The sequence below is a fragment of the Lacerta agilis genome, chromosome 18, assembly GCF_009819535.1.
Source record: "Lacerta agilis isolate rLacAgi1 chromosome 18, rLacAgi1.pri, whole genome shotgun sequence".
In the NCBI taxonomy this organism is placed as follows: domain Eukaryota; kingdom Metazoa; phylum Chordata; class Lepidosauria; order Squamata; family Lacertidae; genus Lacerta; species Lacerta agilis.
The window spans coordinates 7,145,661-7,168,193 of NC_046329.1; the positions used below are offsets into that span (position 1 = coordinate 7,145,661).

The 22,533-nt window shown below is 49.0% G+C and overlaps 1 protein-coding gene across 2 annotated transcripts in view; it reads right to left on the minus strand.

The window, feature by feature from the left end:
* Positions 1-22,533, minus strand: part of ELL (elongation factor for RNA polymerase II) — a 53,840-nt gene that overhangs the window by 12,182 nt on the left and 19,125 nt on the right. Inside the window, exons 2-7 of one of the 2 annotated variants that reach the window (XM_033136710.1) lie at positions 16,733-16,780; positions 14,135-14,256; positions 12,509-12,672; positions 6,393-6,646; positions 5,142-5,266; positions 129-234 (exon numbers count right to left, since the gene is read on the minus strand). In XM_033136710.1, the coding sequence (XP_032992601.1) occupies positions 129-234; positions 5,142-5,266; positions 6,393-6,646; positions 12,509-12,672; positions 14,135-14,256; positions 16,733-16,780 (819 nt within the window). Of the gene's footprint in view, positions 1-128; positions 235-5,141; positions 5,267-6,392; positions 6,647-12,508; positions 12,676-14,134; positions 14,257-16,732; positions 16,781-22,533 lie in introns of both variants that reach the window. The other variant, XM_033136709.1, reaches the window with a different exon arrangement.

Consider the following 22,533-nt stretch of genomic DNA (forward strand, 5'->3'; position numbering starts at 1 on the left):
TCTGGAGAACCTCTGTTGGCCACAAACTTCACAGCGAGCGGGGAAATTCCCCTTTCCTGGACATCGAGGACACCATCTGGCCACCTGGAAACAGAAAATCTCACCTGCATCAGGGGTTCAGCACCTACCTGGGGCGGAGAGCAGGAGGAGGAGGAGATGTTTGCGTTGTCTTTTGGTGATGCCGGAGCGGTCGCCTCTGGGGGGCAGCTGGTGTTCTGAGGCTGGCAGAGTTTCCTGGGGGCAGGGAGGGGAGGGGGAAGCAGAGAACAACAACAAACAAACAAAAACCAAAAAGGTGTTTGTTTCGTTAAGCCACGCCAACACATGTGAAAAAAAACATTCCCTCAGTCTCATTGCACCTCCAGCACTTATCTGATTCAGTCCAATACATGGGTAGGCAAACTAAGGCACCGGGGGCCGGATGCGGCCCCATCGCCTTCTCAACCCGGCCCGTGGATGGTCCGGGAATCTGCGTGTTTTTACACGAGTTGAATGCGTCCTTTTATTTAAAATGCATCTCTGGGTTATTTGTGGGGCATAGGAATTCTTCCATTTCTCCCCGCCCCCCCCCCAAGACAATGTCTGAGGGACAGTCTGTTGGAAAAGTTTCCGGACCCCTGGTCTAATACATTTTAACATGCCTACTCAAATATTTTGGCAAATGGAAGGGGAAGAAATGGAGGCAGTGAGAGATTTCACTTTCTTGGGTTCCATGATCGCTGCAGATGGTGACAGCAGTCACGAAATTAGAAGACGCCTGCTTCTTGGGAGGAAAGCGATGACAAACCTAGACAGCATCTTAAAAAGCAGAGACATCACCTTGCCGACAAAGGTCCGTATAGTTAAAGCGATGGTTTTCCCAGTAGTAATGTACGGAAGTGAGAGCTGGACCATCAAGAAGGCTGATTGCTGAAGAATGGATGCTTTTGAATTATGGTGCTGGAGGAGACTCTTGAGAGTCCCATGGACTGCAAGAAGATCAAACCTATCCATCCTTAAAGAAATCAGCCCTGAGTGCTCACTGGAAGGACAGATCCTGAAGTTGAGACTCCAGTACTTTGGCCACCTCATGAGAAGAGAAGACTCCCTGGGAAAGACCCTGATGTTGGGAAAGATGGAGGGCACAAGGAGAAGGGGACGACAGAGGATGAGATGGTGGGACAGTGTTCTCGAAGCGGCTGGCATGAGTTTGGCCAAACTGTGAGAGGCAGTGAAGGATAGGCGTGCCTGGCGTGCTCTGGTCCATGGGGTCACGAAGAGTCAGACATGACTGAACGACTGAACAACAACAACAACAACAACAACAACAACAACTACTACTACTCAAATATTTTATGGGGAGTTGGCAAAGGGACCTCGGCATCTAGGAGTCGGCTCCCAGGCTTCCTACAAAGATCTTGCAGGAGCTCAAAGTTCCAGAGGGCAATTATTGTTGTTAGTTATTTTGTGTGTTGAAGGGCTACTGGTCGTGATGGTTGTGCTCTCCCTTCTATGGCAGGAAGCAGCGATGCTCATGGGTACCAGTTGCCAAAAGCCACAGCGGGGGGCAGAGGGCACTTGTGCTCGGATCCTGCGTGGAGTTTTCCCTTTGGGGCATCTGGTGTGCCATGGTGAGAGCAAACACAGCGGCTCAGGAATGCCAGGGCCCACTAGTCTATAGGCAAGTGCTTGGATTCAGTTACAGGTGGGTAGCCATGTTGGTCTGCCATAGTCGAAACAAAATAGAAAATTCTTTCCAGTAGCACCTTAGAGACCAACTGAGTTTGTTCTTGGTATGAGCTTTCGTGTGCATGCATCGTATCTGAAGAAGTGTGCATGCACATGGAAGCTCATACCAAGAACAAACTCAGTTGGTCTCTAAGGTGCTACTGGAAAGAATTTTCTATTTTGCTTGGATTCAGTGGGAGATCATTTCACCCTTCTTTTTTTGGAAACAAAAGTTTGAGCTTCAAATATTGGTCTTCAAAATATCAACCAAGGCCAGAAGAAGAAGAAGAAGAAGAGGAAGAGGAAGAAGAAGAAGAAGAAGAAGCGGCAAGTGTCTTGGGCGTACCAAAATAAAAGTTGTCAGGATCCTAGCACTAATCCAATTTGAAAAACAAACAACAACCCTCTTTTCAATACAGTCATACCTTGGAAGTCAAACAGAATCCGTTCCGGAAGTCCGTTCGGCTTCCAAAACGTTCGGAAACCAAAGCGCGGCTTCCGATTGGCTGCAGGAAGCTCCCGCAGCCAATCGGAAGCGGCGTCGGGATGTTTGGGTTCCAAAGAACATTCGCACACCGGAACAATCGCTTCCGGGTGTGCGGCGCTTGGGAGCCGAAACGTTCGACTCGCAAGGCGTTCGGGATCCAAGGTACAACCGTATGAGAAATTAGTTCGAGTTTAGACCACAGAGACCACACATGTATTCCCTCTTGTGCTGTTCGATTATCGCTCAGCAGTATCCTGTATGTCTTTTAATGGCAATTTTGGAACTAATCTTTTTATTTTTATTTTTTAAAAAACACTTATTTGTCTTTATTTCTGTTTCTTGAAACCAGCTGCTTAGCAAAACACAAGAAAATAATTTGAGTCTCCAAAGGCATCACTGGACTTGGGCCTTTTATGTTATAATGCAAAGGGGGGGGGAGGAGGTCAACAGGTTATTTCTATTGCAGTTATCCCCCCCCCAGCTAAGATAAACAAAAATCCCCTCCCTCCCTCTCTCTCTCCTACCCCCCGCCCTCTGTTTTGAACAGTTTCCATGGTCTGTAAACCCAGTTGGCTCGTGGAGGAGACGCGGTTGTTTTAATGAGAGTCTGAAAAACGCAGAGAGTTTTCTTTGGCGAGGGACAAGGCCCCTGGGGGCTGTGTACCTCTGTCTCTCTCTCTCTCTCTCTCTCTCTCTCTCTCTGTGTGTGTGTGTGTGTGTGTGTGTACGTACACATTGGGAAGGCCTGGGCGCCGAATTTTAATCGAAACGGAAAATTACAAGTTTGCAAACGGGCCTACACACACACACAGACACGCAATCGTGCCACGGAGGTGTGTAGCTGTGCCGAAGTTTCCCGAGGAGGAGGAGGAGGAGGAAGCAGTTACGTCTCTTGCCAACCCCTTTCCCTCGGGCACATATATCCCGGCATCTGGATGAGCAACGGCCTAAAAATAGCCACTGGCAAGGATCCGGCCGCCTGAGCAGAGAAAACTGAGCCCACTATGCTAGAAGTGAAGGCTGGGTTACTGTTTCTTTAAAAATCTGCACCCAGGAAGCCCGTATCCTTGCACCTGCAACAGCTGGGCGGGCGAGCTGTGTTTTGTTATCCAAACCGATACGATTCCTCCTATTTTTCATTTCTCTCTCCCCACTCATCTGAGACCCTCCCTGCCTGCGCATGGTCTCGCCAGAGTGGTGCATGCTCTGGTTATCTCCCGTTTGGGCTATTGCAATGTGCTCTACGTGGGGCTGCCTTTGAAGGCGACTCGGAAACTACAACTAATCCAGAATGCGGCAGCTAGACTGGGGACTGGGAGCGGCCGCCGAGACCATATAACACCAGTCCTGAAAGACCTGCATTGGCTCCCAGTACGTTTCCGAGCACAATTCAAAGTGCTGGTGCTGAGCTTTAAAGCCCTAAATGGCCCTGTATCCCTGAAGGAGCGTCTCCACGCCCATCGTTCAGCCCGGACACCGAGGTCCCGCTCCGAGGGCCTTCTGGCGGTTCCCTCTCTTGGCTCGGGAGTCACATAACTCCACACTCTCCAACCTTTCCCCAATGAAAATGTGGCACGTCTCCTAAGGAGAAGTGCTTATGACCCGGCAAGCGTGTATCATTTAAAGACCTTGATCGAACCTTATAAAATGATGTGTGGCTTCCTCTATGATATACACTGGTAAAAGGTAAAGGTAAAGGACACCTGGTCCAGTCAAAGGTGACTCTGGGGTTGTGGCGGTCATCTCGCTTTCAGGCCGAGGGAGCCGGCGTCTGTCCACAGACAGCTTTCCGGGTCATGTGGCCAGCAGGACTAAACCGCTTCTGGTGCAACGGGACACCGTGACGGAAACCAGAGCACACAGAAACCCCGTTTACCTTCCCGCCAGAGCGGTACCTATTTATCTATTTGCTCCGGCGTGCTTTTGTTTTTTTTAAATAATATTTATTTTAAAAAATTTACTAAAACATACAAAAACAAACAATAGCAAAACAACTACAATAACAAATAAAAACACACTAACAAATTACTTCTATTTAAAAATAATTCAATTTTTTTCTCACATCTTAGTGGGGCTCCCTCCTGTCTCCTCCTCCTGCGTCCCTCGTGAATACTTTTCGTAACTTCCAAAATCTCTCTAATCCTAATCTACTTTCAAACAACAACTTATCCATGCTTTCGGACTGCTAGGTGGGCAGGAGCAGGGACCGAGCAACGGGAGCTCACCCCGTCATTGCGGGGATTCGAACCGCCGACGTTCCGATCGGCAAGTCCAGGAGGCTCAGTGGTTTAGACCGCAGCGCCACCCGCGTCCCCTTCTGTGATACTAACACCTAGGGACGCTTAACCCAAGGGGCAATGCCCCCCGCTAGAGCCCTTACAGCAGTCACGAAATTAGAAGACGCCTGCTTCTTGGGAGGAAAGCAATGACAAACCTAGACAGCATCTTAAAAAGCAAAGACGTCACCTTGCCGACAAAGGTCCGTGTAGTTAAAGCTATGGTTTTCCCAGTAGTAATGTACGGAAGTGAGAGCTGGACCATAAAGAAGGCTGATCGCCGAAGAATGGATGCTTTTGAATGATGGTGCTGGAGGGGACTCTTGAGAGTCCAATGGACTGCAAGAAGATCAAACCGATCCATTCTCAAAGAAATCAGCCCTGAGTGCTCACTAGAAGGACAGATCCTGAAGTTGAGGCTCCAGTACTTTGGCCACCTCATGAGAAGAGAAGACTCCCTAGAAAAGACCCTGATGTTGGGGAAGATGGAGGGCACAAGGAGAAGGGGACGACAGAGGACGAGATGGTTGGACAGTGTTCACGAACTACTAACATGAGTTTGGCCAAACTGCGGGAGGCAGTGGAGGATAGGCGTGCCTGGCGTGCTCTGGTCCATGGGGTCACGAAGAGTCGGACACGACTGAACGACTGAACAACAACAGAGCCCTTACCGGAAAAGGATCCTCTTCAGCAACTGCTGGTCTCCTTCCAAGTATCCTGGCCAGTCCTTCTGCACCTCTTTGTAAAGGTAATCCTTCAGGGTGAAGGTGCTGTCTTTGGCGTTCATGTTTGCAACCTGGAAGAGGGAGGGAGAGGACAGGGAAGGGTTTTTGTCAATCCCTAAACACAGAATCAGAGATGGGGGACGACGACGAGGGTCATCCAGCCCAGCCCCCTGCAACATGGGGCTCGAACCCACAAATCTCACGTTCTGTTGGGCTATATTTCAACTAAAAGCCCTTGGGGCAACACCCGGGAGTAACTGGTTGCGTTGGCCGGGGGTTTCGCTGTGGAGGAAGCGCAAATGGGAATGGCGGGAAAAGTCTGGCTGCCGCATGAGACCCGGAGGGGGCCGATCTTAAGCCCAGCACCCTGTCATCGCAAGGGTCTGACCGGACACCCCAAAGGGAAGCAGGACAGGAGAGCAAACAGACTCCTCCCACTCTTGTTTAGCTCCATTCCATTGTGGGTTATGTTTTCCTTTTTTTTCTTCAAAGATCCTTCGGAGGTTTTTAATTCTGTACAAATGTATATTTTGCTGACTGACGATCGAATAAAAGAATGTATGTATGTACAGGTGAAACTCAGAAAATTAGAATATCATGGAAAAGTCCATTTATGTAAGCAATTGTTTTCATTAGCTACTGGAGTTTAATATATAAGATAGTCTCATGACATGCAAAGCGAGATACGTCAAGCCTTTGCTTGTTATAATTGTGATGATTATGGCATACAGCTGATGAAAACCCCAAAGTTGAAATTGTTAATTTGGGGTTCTCATCAGCTGTGCGCCATAATCATCACAATTATAACAAGCAAAGGCTTGACACATATCTCGCTTTGCATGTCATGAGTCTATCTCATATATTAGTTTCACCTTTTAAGTTGAATTACTGAAAGAAACGAACCTTCCCACAATATTCTAATTTTTCGAGTTTCACCTGTATGTATAATACGCAGTATTTTTAAAAGCTGCTTAAAGAACCCATGGAGGGGAGGAGGGAAGTCTTGAGATTCGGAAAAGTCTTGCATAATTTTTTTTATATTGTTTGCGATTGTGAGGGTAAATGGATTTGTAAACTCAAATGAAAAACTATTTCAAAACAAAAAAAAGGACGAGGAGGAATTAAAAAGAAAAAGAAAAAGATGCACAGTCCCAAACTCCGGACTTCTACGGAGGATCAGGCCGTGCACTTGCTCACCTGCTGCAGCAGCCCGTCGAGGGAGTCCTTGTCCTGCGGCGTGAGGCCGTCCTTCTGCAGCCGCAAGAACAACTCCGGCTTCTTGTAGGGCTTGAGGGCCAGCAGATGCAGGACGCGGTCTCTGAAGGGCCGCTGGGAGACGGCACTGTTGCCTTTCTTGATGGCGCTGGCCATGTTGACGGGCGTCGGGCGGATCCGCGAGGGGACGGCGTCCGAAGCCCCCGGGGCCGGCTTCCGCACCTTGACCGTCTTCCCTAAGCGAGAGGAAACGGAAAGGGTTGGGGGGGGGGAGGTCCGTGCTGTTCTTTTGGGGGGAGAAAGGGTGGGAATATGGTATACAGTGGCGCCTTGGTTCTCAAACTTAATCCGTTCCGGAAGCCTGTTCCAAAACCAAAGGCGTGCTTTCCCATAGAAAGTAACGCGAAATGGATTGATTCCAGGCTTTTACAAACAACCCTTAAATTTAACATGAATTTTACTATCTAACGAGACCATTGATCCCAAGCAACAAAGATGCTAGGTTGACCTCAACCAAGGCCAGGGCTTTCTCGGTATTGGCCCCAACTTGGTGGAACAAGAGACCAGGGCCCTGTGGGATTTGGCATCTTTCCGCAGGGCCTGCAAGACGGAGCTGTTCCACTTGGCCTTTGGGTTGGTTTCTGTTTGACACTCATGCTTCATTCTTTTATTGGTGGGCTATTTGAAAATGAGACTGCAGTTTTAATTTTGAATTTTTAAATTTGTATATGTACTTTAATCTGTATTTTAAATTGATTGTTTTTATGTTTTTGCTGTGAATTTAAAAGAAGATTCCACCTAAACATTAGGAAGAACTGTGAGAGCTGTTCGGCAGTGGAATTTGCTACCAAGGAGTGTGGTGGAGTCTCCTTCTTTGGAGGTCTTTAAGCAGAGGCTTGACAGCCATCTGTCAGGAATGCTTTGATGGTGTTTCCTGCTTGGCAGGGGGTTGGACTGGATGGCCCTTGGGGTCTCTTCCAACTCTATGATTCTATGATTCTAGTGTTAGCTGCCCTGAGACTGTTTTTTGGCTGGGAAGGGCGGGGTATAAATAAAATTTTATTATTATTATTATTATTATTATTATTATTATTATTATTAAAAGGAAAGCAATAAACAATGTACTGCAGTCGCACAATCAATCATTCAATCAATCAGTAGCTGACCTCAGCATAAAAAACAGAAGCGTAACACCCAAATCGGAAGCGTAACACTCAAAAAGGAGCACGTCCAGCTTCTGAAAAAGGTTCGCAAACCGGAACACTTACTTCCGGGTTTGCAGTGTTTGGGTTCCAAGTTATTTTGAGTACCAAGGCGTTTGAGAACCTAGGTACCACTGTATCGACTTTGGGCCAACCAACAGATGAGGAAGACAGATTCTTCCATGTTTACGGCTTTAAGCGAAAAATGCCATCCCTCCGATGCAGCCCAACGGCTCTACAGTGGTACCTCGGTTTTCGGAGCGTCTCGGAAGCAGGACGTTTTGGTTTCCGAACGCCGGAAACCCAGAGGTAAATGCTTTCGTTTTTGAACGCGCTTCCGCTGGGTGTACATGTTATTCCCGCCCGCCGCCCGCTTCTCTGCAGACCGCCCTTTGTGCCTCGGTTTTCGACCGTTTCGGAAGTCGAACACAGTCTTCCGGAATCGGATTACTTCCGAAAACCGGGGCACCGCTGTACCTGCAGCTACAGCACCTTGTAACGGCTTTCCCGAGGAACCAGAGATATTGGAACAACCGGACAGATCTTTCGAAACTGAAAAAGAGGTGACCGCACTCTATTTACAGGTGGAACTCGAAAAATTAGAATATCGTGCGAAGGTTCGTTTCTTTCAGTAATTCAACTTAAAAGGTGAAACTAATATATGAGATAGACTCACGATATGCAAAGCGAGATACGTCAAGCCTTTGCTTGTTATAATTGTGATGGTTATGGCGTACAGCTGATGAGAACCCCAAATTAACAATCTCAACTTTGGGGTTTTCATCAGCTGCGCGCCATAATCATCACAATTATAACAAGCAAAGGCTTGACGTATCTCGCTTTGCATGTCGTGAGTCTGTCTCATATATGAAACTCCAGTAGCTAATGAAAACAATTGCTTACATAAATGGGACTTTTCCACGATATTGTAATTTTTCAAGTTTCACCTGTGCGTGTGGACTGTCCCTGGATCGAGTGACTTTTATTCTTTAAGTTCTCAAAGCTCTTAAAAGCTCAAAATTCTTAAAAGTTCTCAAAGCTCAAGGTTCTCATCTGGACTGGCCAGATGTTTAAACTGATTTTTCGAGTTTCACCTGGATGTGTCACCAACAGGCAAGCTTGATGCACAGAATCTAAGAAACGACTGATTGGGGAAGTGTTTTGGCCATTTGGTACCGGCGGCTTTTTATACAACAGACCATAATATTCTGAGTTTATTGGAGTCCACGTCTACCGTTTGGGTAGCAAACGATGCTGGCCCGTGGTAGCCCCGAAAGACCCTACCAACCTTGGAGTCACCAAAGGCTGCCAGTTTGTGCAGGCGCCACTGAGCTAGACAGACCACAGGATCTGACGCGGCAGAATGAGGCTTCCTTTTTTCTGAGGAACCTAAATCAGATAGGAGGCCAGAACGGGGCCGATCGCGTTCCGAGATGAAGGCGCTTCCTGTTCCTGGCTCGCCTCGGTTTCCTTTTCTAAATGCACGCCGAAAACCCTCGCCTTCTTAGAATACGGGCAAAGCTCGCAAAGGTCAAAGCTGTGCTCTCCGTTTTCATTTTATTTTAAGTACAGAGGCTGGGCGTTTGAGGAGCTTTGCACAGATGACAACAGCACCCCAATGTTTTAGGAAAGAAAGTTGAACATATGGTGGGAATCTTTGAATTGCAAAGCTGGAAGGGGCCACCTAGTCAAACTCCCAGCAATCAGGGTGGATAAAAAAATCAATTATTTTTAAAATTGAAATTGGATTTTCTTTATTTAAATCGGATTTTTTAAAAATTTAAATCAGTTTTTTGTGTCCCCCCTTAAATCGGATTTTTAAAATAAAATGCTTTTGGAGGAAAAAATATTTCTAAAGATTTTCTCTTTACATTACAGTCCACAGGCTATTCATCAGGAAATTAGGATTTGTTTTAAGTTTTTCATGTGTGCTGAAACTCAGTCTAAGCTTTGGTTTGTTTGTTTTTTAAAAAAATGTTTAACCACATCAGTTAACAAACATGGATACATATGCTATAATGTTACTGTTTTAGTTAAATAAATTGTTATTAAGGAAGTGATTATTTTTCTCCTTCCAACAGCAGAAACATCGTCCAAATATAAACAGTTAACTTGTTAATCCTCACAATAATTTCATTATTATCTATCTATGTATTTCTAACAGTATAACCAAATCAGTCATTGTCGATGTAACTGTTAAAAACTACTCCGAAAAATTATTATTCCGAGGGATGTTTTGCCCAATGTGGGGTTCCAACCTGCGACCCTGAGATTAAAACTCATGCATGGGTAGGCAAACTAAAGGCACAGGGAGCTGGATCCGGCCCAATCGCCTTCTCAATCCGGCCTGCGGACGGTCCGGGAATCAGAGTGTTTTTACATGAGTAGAATGTGTGCTTTTATTTAAAATGCGTCTCTGGGTTATTTGTGGGGCCTGCCTGGTGTTTTTACATGAGTAGAATGTGTGCTTTTATTTAAAATGCACCTCTGGGTTATTTGTGGGGCCTGCCTGGTGTTTTTACATAAGTAGAATGTGTGCTTTTATTTAAAATGCACCTCTGGGTTATTTGTGGGGCCTGCCTGGTGTTTTTACATAAGTAGAATGTGTGCTTTTATTTAAAATGCACCTCTGGGTTATTTGTGGGGCCTGCCTGGTGTTTTTACATGAGTAGAATGTGCACTTTTATTTAAAATGCACCTCTGGGTTATTTGTGGGGCCTGCCTGGTGTTTTTACATGAGCAGAATGTGCACTTTTATTTAAAATGCACCTCTGGGTTATTTGTGGGGCCTGCCTGGTGTTTTTACATGAGCAGAATGTGTGCTTTTATTTAAAATGCATCTCTGGGTTGTTTGTGGGGCCTGTCTGGTGTTTTTACGTGAGCAGAATGTGTGCTTTTATTTAAAATGCATATCTGGGTTATTTGTGGGGCCTGCCTGGTGTTTTTACATGAGCAGAATGTGTGCTTTTATTTAAAATGCGTCTCTGGGTTATTTGTGGGGCCTGCCTGGTGTTTTTACATGAGCAGAATTTGTGCTTTTATTTAAAATGCGTCTCTGGGTTATTTGTGGGGCATAGGAATTCGTTCTTTCACCCCCCAAAAGTATAAAATTGCGCTTCTTCCGGGTTTTTGTTTTTGTTTTGTGCGTTTGTGATACGCATACGCGTTACCTACCAGAGCGGATCACGTACGTAACCTGGGGTACCGCTGTGTAGCCTTGTCTTTCATTTTTTTAATTAAAAAAATCATTGTTCGTTACAGCTGTTCTCTCTCTCTCTGACTCAGATAACCTTTGCCACAGAAGGCTGTGTTTAGGAGGGGATTCACGCGTGCCTCACAGCCGTCCAACAACCACCTAATTTGCGCTGGAAGAAGAAAATTCCCCAGAGGAAAGGAAACTTTGCCCACAGGAAAAGTTCCGAAGCTTTTCGTTTTGGCAGGAAGGCAGCTGCGGAGAGGCCTGCCGCCTCTTACCGCTTGCTGATAAGGCTTCCCGCCCCCTCCCGATGGAGGGGAAAAAAACCAAAAAACCCTTGCGTTGTTCTTCCCAGCACACAGGAAAACACACACTTCCTGCCATTGCTTGCTCCTGCAAGAGTCTGGCTGGCGAACGGCACACCAAAACGATGAGTCAGGGATAAGTCAGCAATCTGCAATCTGCTCCTGTTTACAGACATGGATTCCCCGGAGGAAGGGCAAGAGAAGCAGGCCAGGCACCGTCAGATCAGAGAGTCTGAAACAGGCTGCCTCCTGATCACTAATAATAATAATAATAATAATAATAATAATAATAATAATATATTATTTATACCCCACCCATCTGGCTGGGTTTCCCCAGCCACTCTGGCCAGCTCAGAACAGAATATTAAAACCAAGATAAAACACCAAACATTAAAAACTTTCCTAGGGCTGGGCGATATCTGGTTTTCAACTTTGTGATGTATCACCAGCTAAACATCGCGATACACCGATATATCACAATGTCTGGAACTAGGCTGGAGCTATGTCGAGGCATGGGCTGGCTTCACGGTTCTCACCGCACTGTGATTTTTGCACAGCGCACACAAATACGATTTGCAATATACTGGCAGGATAAAAATGATGAAACTGGTATCACAATATGGACTTCAAACTGGGTTTGGACGATGCATCAACCGGCCCTGCCCGACACACATTGCGATTTGTGATATATTGACGGGTCAAAAACGATCAAATCAATACAGTCGAAAGGAATCCGTTCCGGAAGTCCGTTTGACTTCCAAAACGTTCGGAAACCAAAGCACGGCTTCCGATTGGCTGCAGGAAGCTCCTGCAGCCAACCGGAAGCCGTAGAAACCCCGTCGGACGTTCGGCTTCCAAAAACAGTTTGCAAACCGGAACAATCACTTCCGGGTTTGCGGCGTTTGGGAGCCAAAACGTTCGGGAATTAAGCTGTTCCGACTTCCAAGCTACGACTGTATCGTGACACGGACTTCAGACAGGTTTGGTACGGCAGATCGCCCAGCCCAAACATGCATCCGTGCGCTGCTCTGGTTCGCCAGAAGCGGCTCAGTCATGCTGGCCACGTGACCCGGAAGCTGTACACCGGCTCCCTCGGCCAGTAAAGCGAGATGAGCGCCGCAACCCCAGAGTCGGACGCGACTGGACCTAATGGTCAGGGGTCCCTTTACCCTAAGAAACCCACAAAAATGAGCTAAGGAGCCTGAACCGTGGAATAATGGCACGAGGGCGAGAAACGCAATTGAGCTCTGCTGCAGTTCCACGTGGCCCTCGGAAGGCTGCTTGCGAGAGAATGCAGGTTTGGAAACGGCTCCCCGGACCTGCTCCCCGGCTGGGGACGCCCACGGCCCTCCCCTGCTGCAAAGATTGACCGTACGCTATGCGGTCGCTGCTCACCGACATAGCGGCCCCCGGGCTTGATGACGATGGCCCCCCGGCTCCGGGTCTCCTCCTCCACCAGCGCCATGCTCTGCTTCGCCTTCTGGTAAGAGTCGTCGGTGGCACAAACGGTGATTTTGTCCTGGATGCTGCCGAGGCAGTCCAGCTGGATGTTCCCATTGCTGCTGGAGGGTAAGCAGAGGCAGAAATGAAGAAGAAGAAGAAGAAGAGTTTGGATTTGATATCCCGTTTTCACTACCCGAAGGAGTTTCAAAGCGGCTAACATTCTCCTTTCCCTTCCTCCCCCACAACAAACACTCTGTGAGGTGAGTGGGGCAGAGAGACTTCAGAGAAGTGTGACTAGCCCAAGGTCACCCAGCAGCTGCATGTGGAGGAGGGGAGACGCGAACCCGGTTCCCCAGATTACGAGTCAACCGCTCTTAACCACTACACCACACTGGCTCTCAAAAACGAAAAGGAGTATTTCGGGGAGAAGAAGCCGCCTGGTCCTCGCACCTGATCATAATGCGCAGGTCGCCGCCCCCCCTTCAGGTCAGAGGCAGTGTTGCGTAGCGGTTAGAGTGCCTGGGAGAGACCAGGGTTAAAATCTCCGCCCGCCTCTGTTTCTTCGACTTCCTCTAAAAGTCTCCCGGTTTGCTGCCTTTCTAGGCTATGCGGCCCTTGGGGCCTCCCTGTGTGGCCCTCAGTGCCCTTAATAAATAATAATAATAATAATAATAATAATAATAATAATAATAATAATAAATTATTACTTATATCCTGCCCATCTGGCTGGGTTTCCCCAGCTACTCTGGGCGGCTTCCAAGAAAATATTAAAAACACGATAAAACATTAAAAACTTCCCTAAAAAGGGCTGCCTTCAGGTATATTCTGAATGTCAGGTAGTTGTTTATTTCCTTGACCTGTGATGGGAGGGCGTTCCATGGGGCGGGCGCCACCACTGAGAAGGCCCTCTACCTGGTTCCCTGTAACCTCACTTTTCGCAGGGAGAGAACCGCCACAAGGCCCTCGGAGCTGGACCTCAGTGTCCTGGCTGGATGATGGGGGTGGAGACGCTCCTTCAGGTATACTGGACCGAGGCCGTTTAGGGCTTTAAAGGTCAGCACCAACACTTTGAATTGTGCTTGGAAATGTCCTGGGAGCCAATGTAGGTCTTTCAGGACTGGTGTTATATGGTCTCGGCGTCCTCTCCCAGTCCCCAGTCTGGCTGCCGCATTCTGGATTAGTTGTAGTTTCCGGGTCACCTTCAAAGGGAGCCCCACGTACAGTGCATTGCAGTAGTCCAAGCGGGAGATAACCAGAGCATGGACTACTATAGCGAGACACTCTGCTTTTGTGGATCGGGGGACAAAGAGGGGTTCCTGACCATGTGCAGAGACGAGCCTACTGTGCAAAGGCAGTATTTGCACCCAGTGCCCTGCCGTCTAGCCCCGCTGGCCGCTGGCCGAAGGGGGAAGGTTCCCACCCGTGAGCCGAAGCAACAGGTTGCAAACTGCCCTATCGGTGTAAGGAAGTTTTCTGGGGCATTCTGTCCCTGTTTGAAGCTCCCCGTCTGCGGAAAAAGCACATCGCCGGCCGTGGCAGATGCAGGGGGGGGGGGTTGGCCTGGACAAGGCATCTTACCTGGAGACATACTGCTGGACGCAGTCGAAACTCCCCTGGGGACTATCCTTCCCGATGTTGGAGAGGTAAAACGAGAATGTCTGGCCCCCTCCTGCTCCGTCCGGCCGAGGTATCGAGATGTGCTGGGTTTTTTAAAAAAAGAAAAGAAAGAAAGATTAGAAGATGTAAAGCCTTAGCCAGCAGGTCAAATAATAGGAGAGTTGGAAGGGGCAACCAGGGCCCATCCAATCCAACCCCCTGCAAGGCAGGGATCCCGCCTGAAGATGCCCCATCAGATCTGGCGGTCCCAAAAACCCTCCAATCTATTATAGTGTATTAAATTTGTACACCACCACCCTTCATCTGAAGGGCACAGCGTAAAAACGCCAAATGAAAAACAGAGAATGCGTAATAATGACAGGAACAAAACACACACACACATACTAATAAAAGTAGAGGAGCTGTTGTTGCTGCTGCTGTTATTATTGATGGAACCATAGAAGGGGCACCCAGCGCTCATCTAGTCCAACCCCCTGCAAGGCAGGAATCGCTCCTAAAGAACCGAACTGAGATGGCTGTCTTATCTCTGCTCAAAAACCTCCAATGAAGCAGGGCAGATGGGGAAGGGGTAGGGGTGGGGAACATTTTGGGGCAGGAAGCCCAGCGACCCCCATATAAACTAACCAGGAGCCTGCATTCCTCATGTGCCTCCTCCCATGTGAGGTCCGGAGGGTGGCAACACGAGAACGGGGCCTTCTCTGCGGTGGCTCCCCGCTTGTGGGATGCTCTCCCCAGGGAGGCTTGCCTGGCACCCTCATTATACACCTTTAGGCACCAGGCAAAGACGTTCTTCTTCAACCAGACCTTTTAAACGTGTTTGTGGAAAGGGGGGTGGGCCTAGCGTTTTGTTGATTTTATTTTATCTATTCATTTGTGCTTTTATCCTGTATTTTTATCTTACGAACCACCCCGAGGGCAATATATAAATCTAATAAATAATCAGAAAAAAAACCAGGACCTGCAGTAGAGAAAACCACAACCACGGTTTCAACAAACCCATTTCTTGGCCAGTGGCGGCCATGCTCAGCGGTCAGAACAGCTGCTCGACGTGCAGAAGGCTCTAGGTTCCCCCTTCAGCATCGCCAGGGAGAGTAGGGCTCGCCCCCCACCCTGGCCCCAAACCCTGGTGAGCTCGTGCCGGCTACTGTTGACCCTGCTAACGGGCCGATGCTCTGACCCGATGTAAGGCAAGTTGCTGCGTTCCGAAGTGCAGTGGTACCGCGTAAAACACAAACCCCCACACGAATATCCCGCAGGCAGAAAAGCAGCGTGCCGGAGCAAAATCCCTGACAAGCCAGCTTTCTGCTTGCGGGGGGGCCCGCACCAAGGAGGCACCCAAGGGCTCTTTTGGGCAGGGTTGTGCTGTCGCCGATATTATTTCCTTTCAAAGGACATCCTTTGCGGAATTTCTTCTTGAGAGCCTCGCCAAAGCCTGGGGGGCAGAGCCAGCGAAGCCGGTGGGCGAGGGAGGAAAGGGGTGCCCTTGGCAAGCCTCCGCCCCCAGTTCCCAGCTTTAAGGGCAGAAGTGGATCTTGCAGAGGGTGCTCAGGAACAGAGAGGTGTCAGCTGCAGCTCTCACAAAGCGAAACAGGGAAAGGCAACAGGCTCAGTTTCCAACAAACCAAGCCCCAAGAATAGAATAACGGCCGTTTCCAGTTTCTTACTGAAAACTCATATCTGAACTAGCTTTCGTTTTATTTTTATTTGCACAGGATCCGGCCCGGTTTCTGAACCTCCCAACTGAAATCCCATTGTCCCGTCTCGGTGCCCTCGGAGAGGCCATTAAGCCAAGCCTCGGTCTTCCTCATCTGCGCAATGGGTTTCGTTTGGCCCGCTTTCTAGAGGTCGCTGGGAAGTCTACGCTCCAGTACGCCCCACGCTCTGCTGCCCTTTTTGGCTGCCCTTTTTGGCTTCTGAAGACGCAGATCATGACTTGCTTGGTCTCTAAGGTGCTACTGGATGGATTTTTTTAATTTTTTGTTTTGTTTTGACTATGGCAGACCAACACGGCTACCTACCTGTATCAAGAGATATTGGGAGTGTGCCTCGGGGGGGGGGGGAGTTAAATATCTGTGTTAAAGCTAAAGGTAAAGGGACCCCTGACCATTAGGTCCAGTCACGGACGACTCTGGGGTTGCGGCCGCTCATATTATTTATACCCAGCCCATCTGGCTGGGTTTCCCCAGCTACTTGAGGGCCCTGGGTTCAATTCCCGACGGTAACGGCAGGTGTGGCTGGCAACTAGACGGGCCACTGGCCTGATCCCGCAAGGCTGTTCTTACAGCTGCATATCCCTGCCTTGCAGCGGGTTGGACTAGATGACCGTCAGGGTCCCTTCCGACTCCACGATTCTATGAAAACATGCGAGTGGAAAAACTGGATATGCCTCGCGATACGCAGCTCCACCTGGAGGAGTTAGATTCCCCGGAGATTCACGGGCCTCTGAGTCATTCAGATTTGCTTGGTTTTTTTAAATGATTTTTTTTTTTTAGAAAAAAAGAGAGAGCAGAGCAGTTTTTTTTTTTTGTTTTTACATTCAGTCACAGGCCTTCGACTTACCCCTTGGCTTCCTTCGAACTGAATTGACGGCTTCAGCGCCACCGAGTCCTGGAAAGAGAGCGGCAGAGAGAGGAGAAGGAATGAATGTGGGAACCTTAAGGAGACTCTCGCAACAGCTGGAATCAGACCCAAAGGGGGGGCTATCCTAGCCTTCGCAATGGGCAACCAGATGCCCCATAGGGAAGCCCCACAAGCAGGAGACGAGAGCGATAGCTTCCTCCCACTCTTCTCCTCTGCCATTCTAAGGTAGACTGCCTCTGTCCACGGAGGCTCCATTTAGGAACAACAAGAAGCGCAATAGAACAGGCAGCAGCCGCATCAGGCCGAAAGGGGGACGATCTGCCCTCGCCGTGGACAACAAGATGCCCCAACAGGACCTGAGCGCAACAGAAGCAACTCTTCCCCGCTTGCAGAAATGGATTCAAATTACAAGAAAGGGATGTTTTAGTTGAGATTCCTGCAATGCACGGGGTTGGTCTATAAGACCCTCGGGCCCCCCTGCCTCCTGCAGAAGCGAGTTCCACACCTCCAGCGACAGGCTGTGCGAAGAAGTCCTTCCTTCTGTCTGCCCTGGGTGATTTCAGCTGGGTCGGGATTCCTTCAAGCAAGCACAGCCTTTTAGCTCCTTGGGGGGCTAAAATTAGATTTCATAAGGGCTACCAGAAAGGGACGCGGGTGGCGCTGTGGGTTACACCACAGAGCCTAGGGCTTGCTGATCAGAAGGTCGGCGGTTCGAATCCCCGCAATGACGGGGTGAGCTCCCGTAGCTCGGTCCCTGCTCCTGCCCACCTAGCAGTTCGAAAGCACGTCAAAGTGCAAGTAGATAAATAGGTACCGCTCCGGCGGGAAGGTAAACGGCGTTTCCGTGCGCTGCTCTGGTTCGCCAGAAGCGGCTTAGTCATGCTGGCCACATGACCCGGAAGCTGTACGCCGGCTCCCTCGGCCAGTGAAGCGAGATGAGCGCCGCAACCCCAGAGTCGTCCGCGACTGGACATGACAGTCAGGGGTCCCTTTACCTGTACTAGATAAGCAAGAGAACCTTCCTTGCTGAGAGAACCAGGAGGCTGGCAACGCAAGGCTGGCAACTTGGCCCTCAAAGAGTGCCTGCTTTTTATTACTTTTAAAATGAACTTCATGCACTTCTGCTCATCGTGGGATGGGTTCACGGAGGCCACAGAGGAACTCCCAACCACAGAGGGAGTCTATCTCCAAATACCAGCTGCTCGGCGGGGGAGTGGGGCGGGGGGTGGGTGGGTGGACTTTCCCTCCTGCCATTGCTTCTGCATCTGGCTGGTTGGGATGTTGGGGAGGATGGAAAACTGGTCTGATTCTGAGGTTTCCCAGGCGCCGCCCGAAAACTTTCAAGGCTCTAGAAACTAGAAGCGACGACGCTATTATTAAGCGAAAACAAGAGATTCAGATGAACTCTCGGTACTGAACGATACTGCTTTGCCCCCACTTCCTGCGTTCACGCACCTGCCCAGCACCCTGGTGGGATGGCAACTTTCTGCAATGGCAGACCAGATTATTATAAGGAACCCCTGACCATTAGGTCCAGTCGTGTCCGATTCTGGGGTTGCGGCGCTCATCTCGCTTTACTGGCCGAGGGAGCCGGTGTCCAGCTTCCGGGTCACGTGGCCAGCATGACTAAGCGGCTTCTGGCGAACCAAAGCAGCGCACGGAAATGCCGTTGACCTTCCCGCCGGAGTGGTACCTATTTATCTACTTGCACTTTGACGTGCTTTTGAACTGCTAGGTGGGCAGGAGCAGGGACCGAGCAACGGAAGCTCACCCTGTCATTGCGGGGATTCGAACTGCCGACCTTCTGATCAGCAAGCCCTAGGCTTTGTGGTGTAACCCACAGCGCCACCTGAGTCCCATAAGCAGATTATAGGGCAGCGCAAAATAAAATCGCAGGATGGTTGTTGCCATTGTTAGAGGGGAGAGGGCAGCTGTCTCCAAATCCCTCACGGGACGCCACGTGGAAGGTGGGGAAAGTCTTGCTTTCTGCTGTTCCGGAAAGCAGGGCCTGAACCTGTCCATCAGGTGAGGCCGCCTCGAAGGCTGGGTGCAATCCATGCAGAAAGCAGGATTGAAGCACAGACAGCTGATAGGCGAGGGCTTCGATCCTGCTTGGTCGCTCTCCCTCCTACTGGCCAGCTTTGGGCGAGTGGGCAGGACCACCGGCCTGCCCATCACCTGACACCAGAAGCTGGCCTGTGCGGACGCAGCAGCCGGGAGATAAAAGATCTGGCCCATCCGATCGCGCAACTCAACCCACAATGTATTGTTCTGATCAGGGGCCAGCAAACCTTTTCAGCAGGGGGCCGGTCCACTGTCCCTCAGAGCTTATGGGGGCCGGACTATATTTTTTTTTGGGGGGGGACGAATTCCTCTGCCCCACAAATAACCCAGAGATGCATTTTAAATAAAAGCACACATTCTACTCATGTAAAAACACCAAGCAGGCCCCACAAATAACCCAGAGATGCATTTTAAATAAAAGCACACATTCTACTCATGTAAAAACACCAAGCAGGCCCCACAAATAACCCAGAGATGCATTTTAAATAAAAGCACACATTCTACTCATGTAAAAACACCAGGCTGGCCCCACAAATAACCCAGAGGTGCATTTTAAATAAAAGCACACATTCTACTCATGTAAACACACGCTGATTCCCGGACCGTCTGTGGGCCGGATTTAGAAGGCGATTGGGCTTCATCCGGCCCCCGGTCCTTAGTTTGCCTACCCATAGTTTTGATGAATCAATGCGCTCCTGCAAACCACCCCTAGCTCGGATTTTGAGGTTCCCCCAGGCACTGTGAGCACACTTCCAAGCTTCTCCCCACCTCCTAAGGAGCTAGAAGTCTGCTCCTAATCACCGTGGCCCGTTAATAGTGTAACGGAAAATCCCAGGTGTGGAACTGCCCAGCCACCTGGCCCTTGGGGATAAGCCCACTGGTTTCTGTGGAGTTAAATAAAAGAAGTCCAGCCACTGGAGCAAGGACAAGACAGGGTTTATTGCGCAATAGGTTACAGTCAAACTGCACCCCCAGAGCAGCGTTACAAGAACTTTTAAAAACTCCTACCATATCCCAGAATACAGTTTGCAGACATCATTACTACATCACGAAAGGGAAGGGTTATACATGATTGACATATAGGAAAAACAAGATTAGCATATGGGGGAAACAGAGCAATATCAGGGAGATAGCCCTGGGCCAATGTGAATTGGTGTTAAGTACTGGCAAGGATACCTTGAGCACTTATCTGGGAGAGAACAATGGGATTCTGGTTGAGGGATATTAGCCTGAAGCACCCAGAGATTACCTGCTGAGGCATTTCCCTGTGTATGGTGGTCTCCCGCCTACTGGATCATGGCAGAGAGATGGGTCCCCTTAAGGGCATCACTCCATACCCCAAATGAGTTTACTGGGGAAGAGACTTTGCTTAGGTGACCCCCCCATAATTTCCGTAACAATAGAAAACATTACTTTGCAAAATCCAGAGATTAAGCGCCCAGCTTCGCATTGCCATTGTCCTCTGTCGCTCCAGTGCGAGTGAACATTTGCGTGCACACACTCAAAGCTGTGCCACGCTTTTTTTTTTGCAACTGGTGGAGTGGCAAAAATCACCTTGGGGAATGCGTGTGAGCCTCTCAGGGGGGCTGGCAGGCATTTTAATACCTCCCCACCTACCTTAAGGACTTATTATTTCCTGTCCTCCCTCAGGAAGGACATCTACAATATTTTTTTTGCCAACTTCCCCTTTTGCAGACGGAAAAAAGTCCCTGGCTTCCAACCAGGAGGGGCGGGAGAGATTTTTTTTTTTAATTAAAAAAATCCCCCCATTATATTCTTATTCTGTCTTTTGGTTTCCAATAAGCAGAACCTTCCAGTGTCCCTGTATTCAGACTTATCTTTTTTTAAAAAAGACTTTTTTTCCCAGCAAAGGTTTTGAAACAGAAAGTTGGCAGGAAGGAGGAAGGCAGATGAGAACCGAGAAGCTGAGCCACGGGGGGGGGGGGGGGGTCTGAAACAAAACACTGGGAACTTGCCTTATGACAGGGTTACTTGTGGCAAGTCCAGGCATTCGGGCATAAAAGTTTGCAAAACTTTTGTAGATAACGAAGTTTGGTTTCTCCCTCTGAAACACCCCACAGAGAACCTATTCCAGCAAATGACAGGGGTTTTCTCTTCTGAACCAATTAAGTATTTATTGCCGACACTTTATGGCTGAATTATTTTAATCCTCAATATATTTTTTATGCAAGCGCAACTTACAGATACACAAGGTAAAGGTAAAGGGACCCCTGACTGTCAGGTCTGGTCGCGGACGACTCTGGGGTTGCGGCGCTCATCTCACTTTACTGGCCAAGGGAGTCGGCGTACAGCTTCCGGGTCATGTAGCCAGCATGACAAAGCCGCTTCTGGCGAACCAGAGCAGCACACGGAAACGCTGTTTACCTTCCCGCAGGAGCGGTACCTATTTATCTCCTTGCACTTTGATGTGCTTTTGAACTGCTAGGTTGGCAGGAGCAGGGACCAAGCAACGGGAGCTCACCCCGTCATTGCGGGGATTCGAACCGCCAACCTTCCGATCAGCAAGCCCAAGAGGATCGGTGGTTTAGAGCACAGCGCCACCCGCGTCTTTTAAAAAATCTGTTTTTGTTTTCTTATTCTTTCTTTTCCCTCTCTCGCCTTGCTTTTTGTTGTCTTATTTACGCTCCTCTTTATCTCTTTCTTATTTGGAGTAGATTGGTTTTTATTGTATCTTTATTGGTGAAAACTTTCAATAAAAATAAATAAATAAATAATAAACTTCACTGCAAAAAGAAAAGAAGAAAAGAAAACTTCACCGCAAAAAGAAAAGAAGGTACCTAAAAATTCTGTTGTGTAGACTGCAACCTAGGTTTCGGGTGCCATTTGTTGGTTAGGTGATATATCTGTGTTCATCCCTACAACGACCCTGCGAGGTAGATGAACTGACCGGCTGTATCTTGCCATGTTTCAGCAAAAGTCTCTCTCTCTCTCTCTCTCTCTCTCTCTCTCTCTCTCTCTGTGCCATACCTGGAGAACGCCACTGCATGCAAAACAGCTGCTCTACCGCATAGCAACCCAAGGCAGGCTCGGAAACCGTTTCGTCTTGTGGACTAGCAACTTCCGCAGACTTGTTTCCGACTGCATGGCGCCAAGTCTGCTGGACGCCATGCCGGCAGGGGCACCCGGCTGCCACCGCCCCATCCGATGTACCGGCGGCCCCGCCAGCTCTAAAGGGATTTGGGGTGGGAGGGGTTCTCTCTGCTTGGATTCCCCCCCCCGCCCCACCCCACGAGACACTCTGGTACATCTGGGAACAGACTGGAGCCTGTCCCCCCCCCCATGACATCAGTGTACGGTTTTATCTCTCCGCGCATGGCGGAACGATGGGGCGGCGCTCTTAAAAGGCTGTCCCTGCAGGGAGGATGGTTTCCTATGGTTTCTACAACTCTCTCCTGCTCCCCCAAGAGAGATGATGCACTGTTGCAGACGCAGGAAAGCTGGAGAGGCAAGCAGGGCGTTTGGGGGGGGGGGCGAGACAAGGCACCCTTCTCTGCTCCTCCACGCAAAACAATTGCACGGAGGTCCCTGGAGGTTCTACACCCCTGCGCTGAATTTACATCCATAATAATAATAAATTTTTATTTATACCCCGCCCTTCCCAGCCAAAAACCGGGCTCAGGGCGGCTAACACTAATTAAAATCACAGCAAAACATAAAAAACAATCAATTTAAAATACGGATTAAAATACAAATTT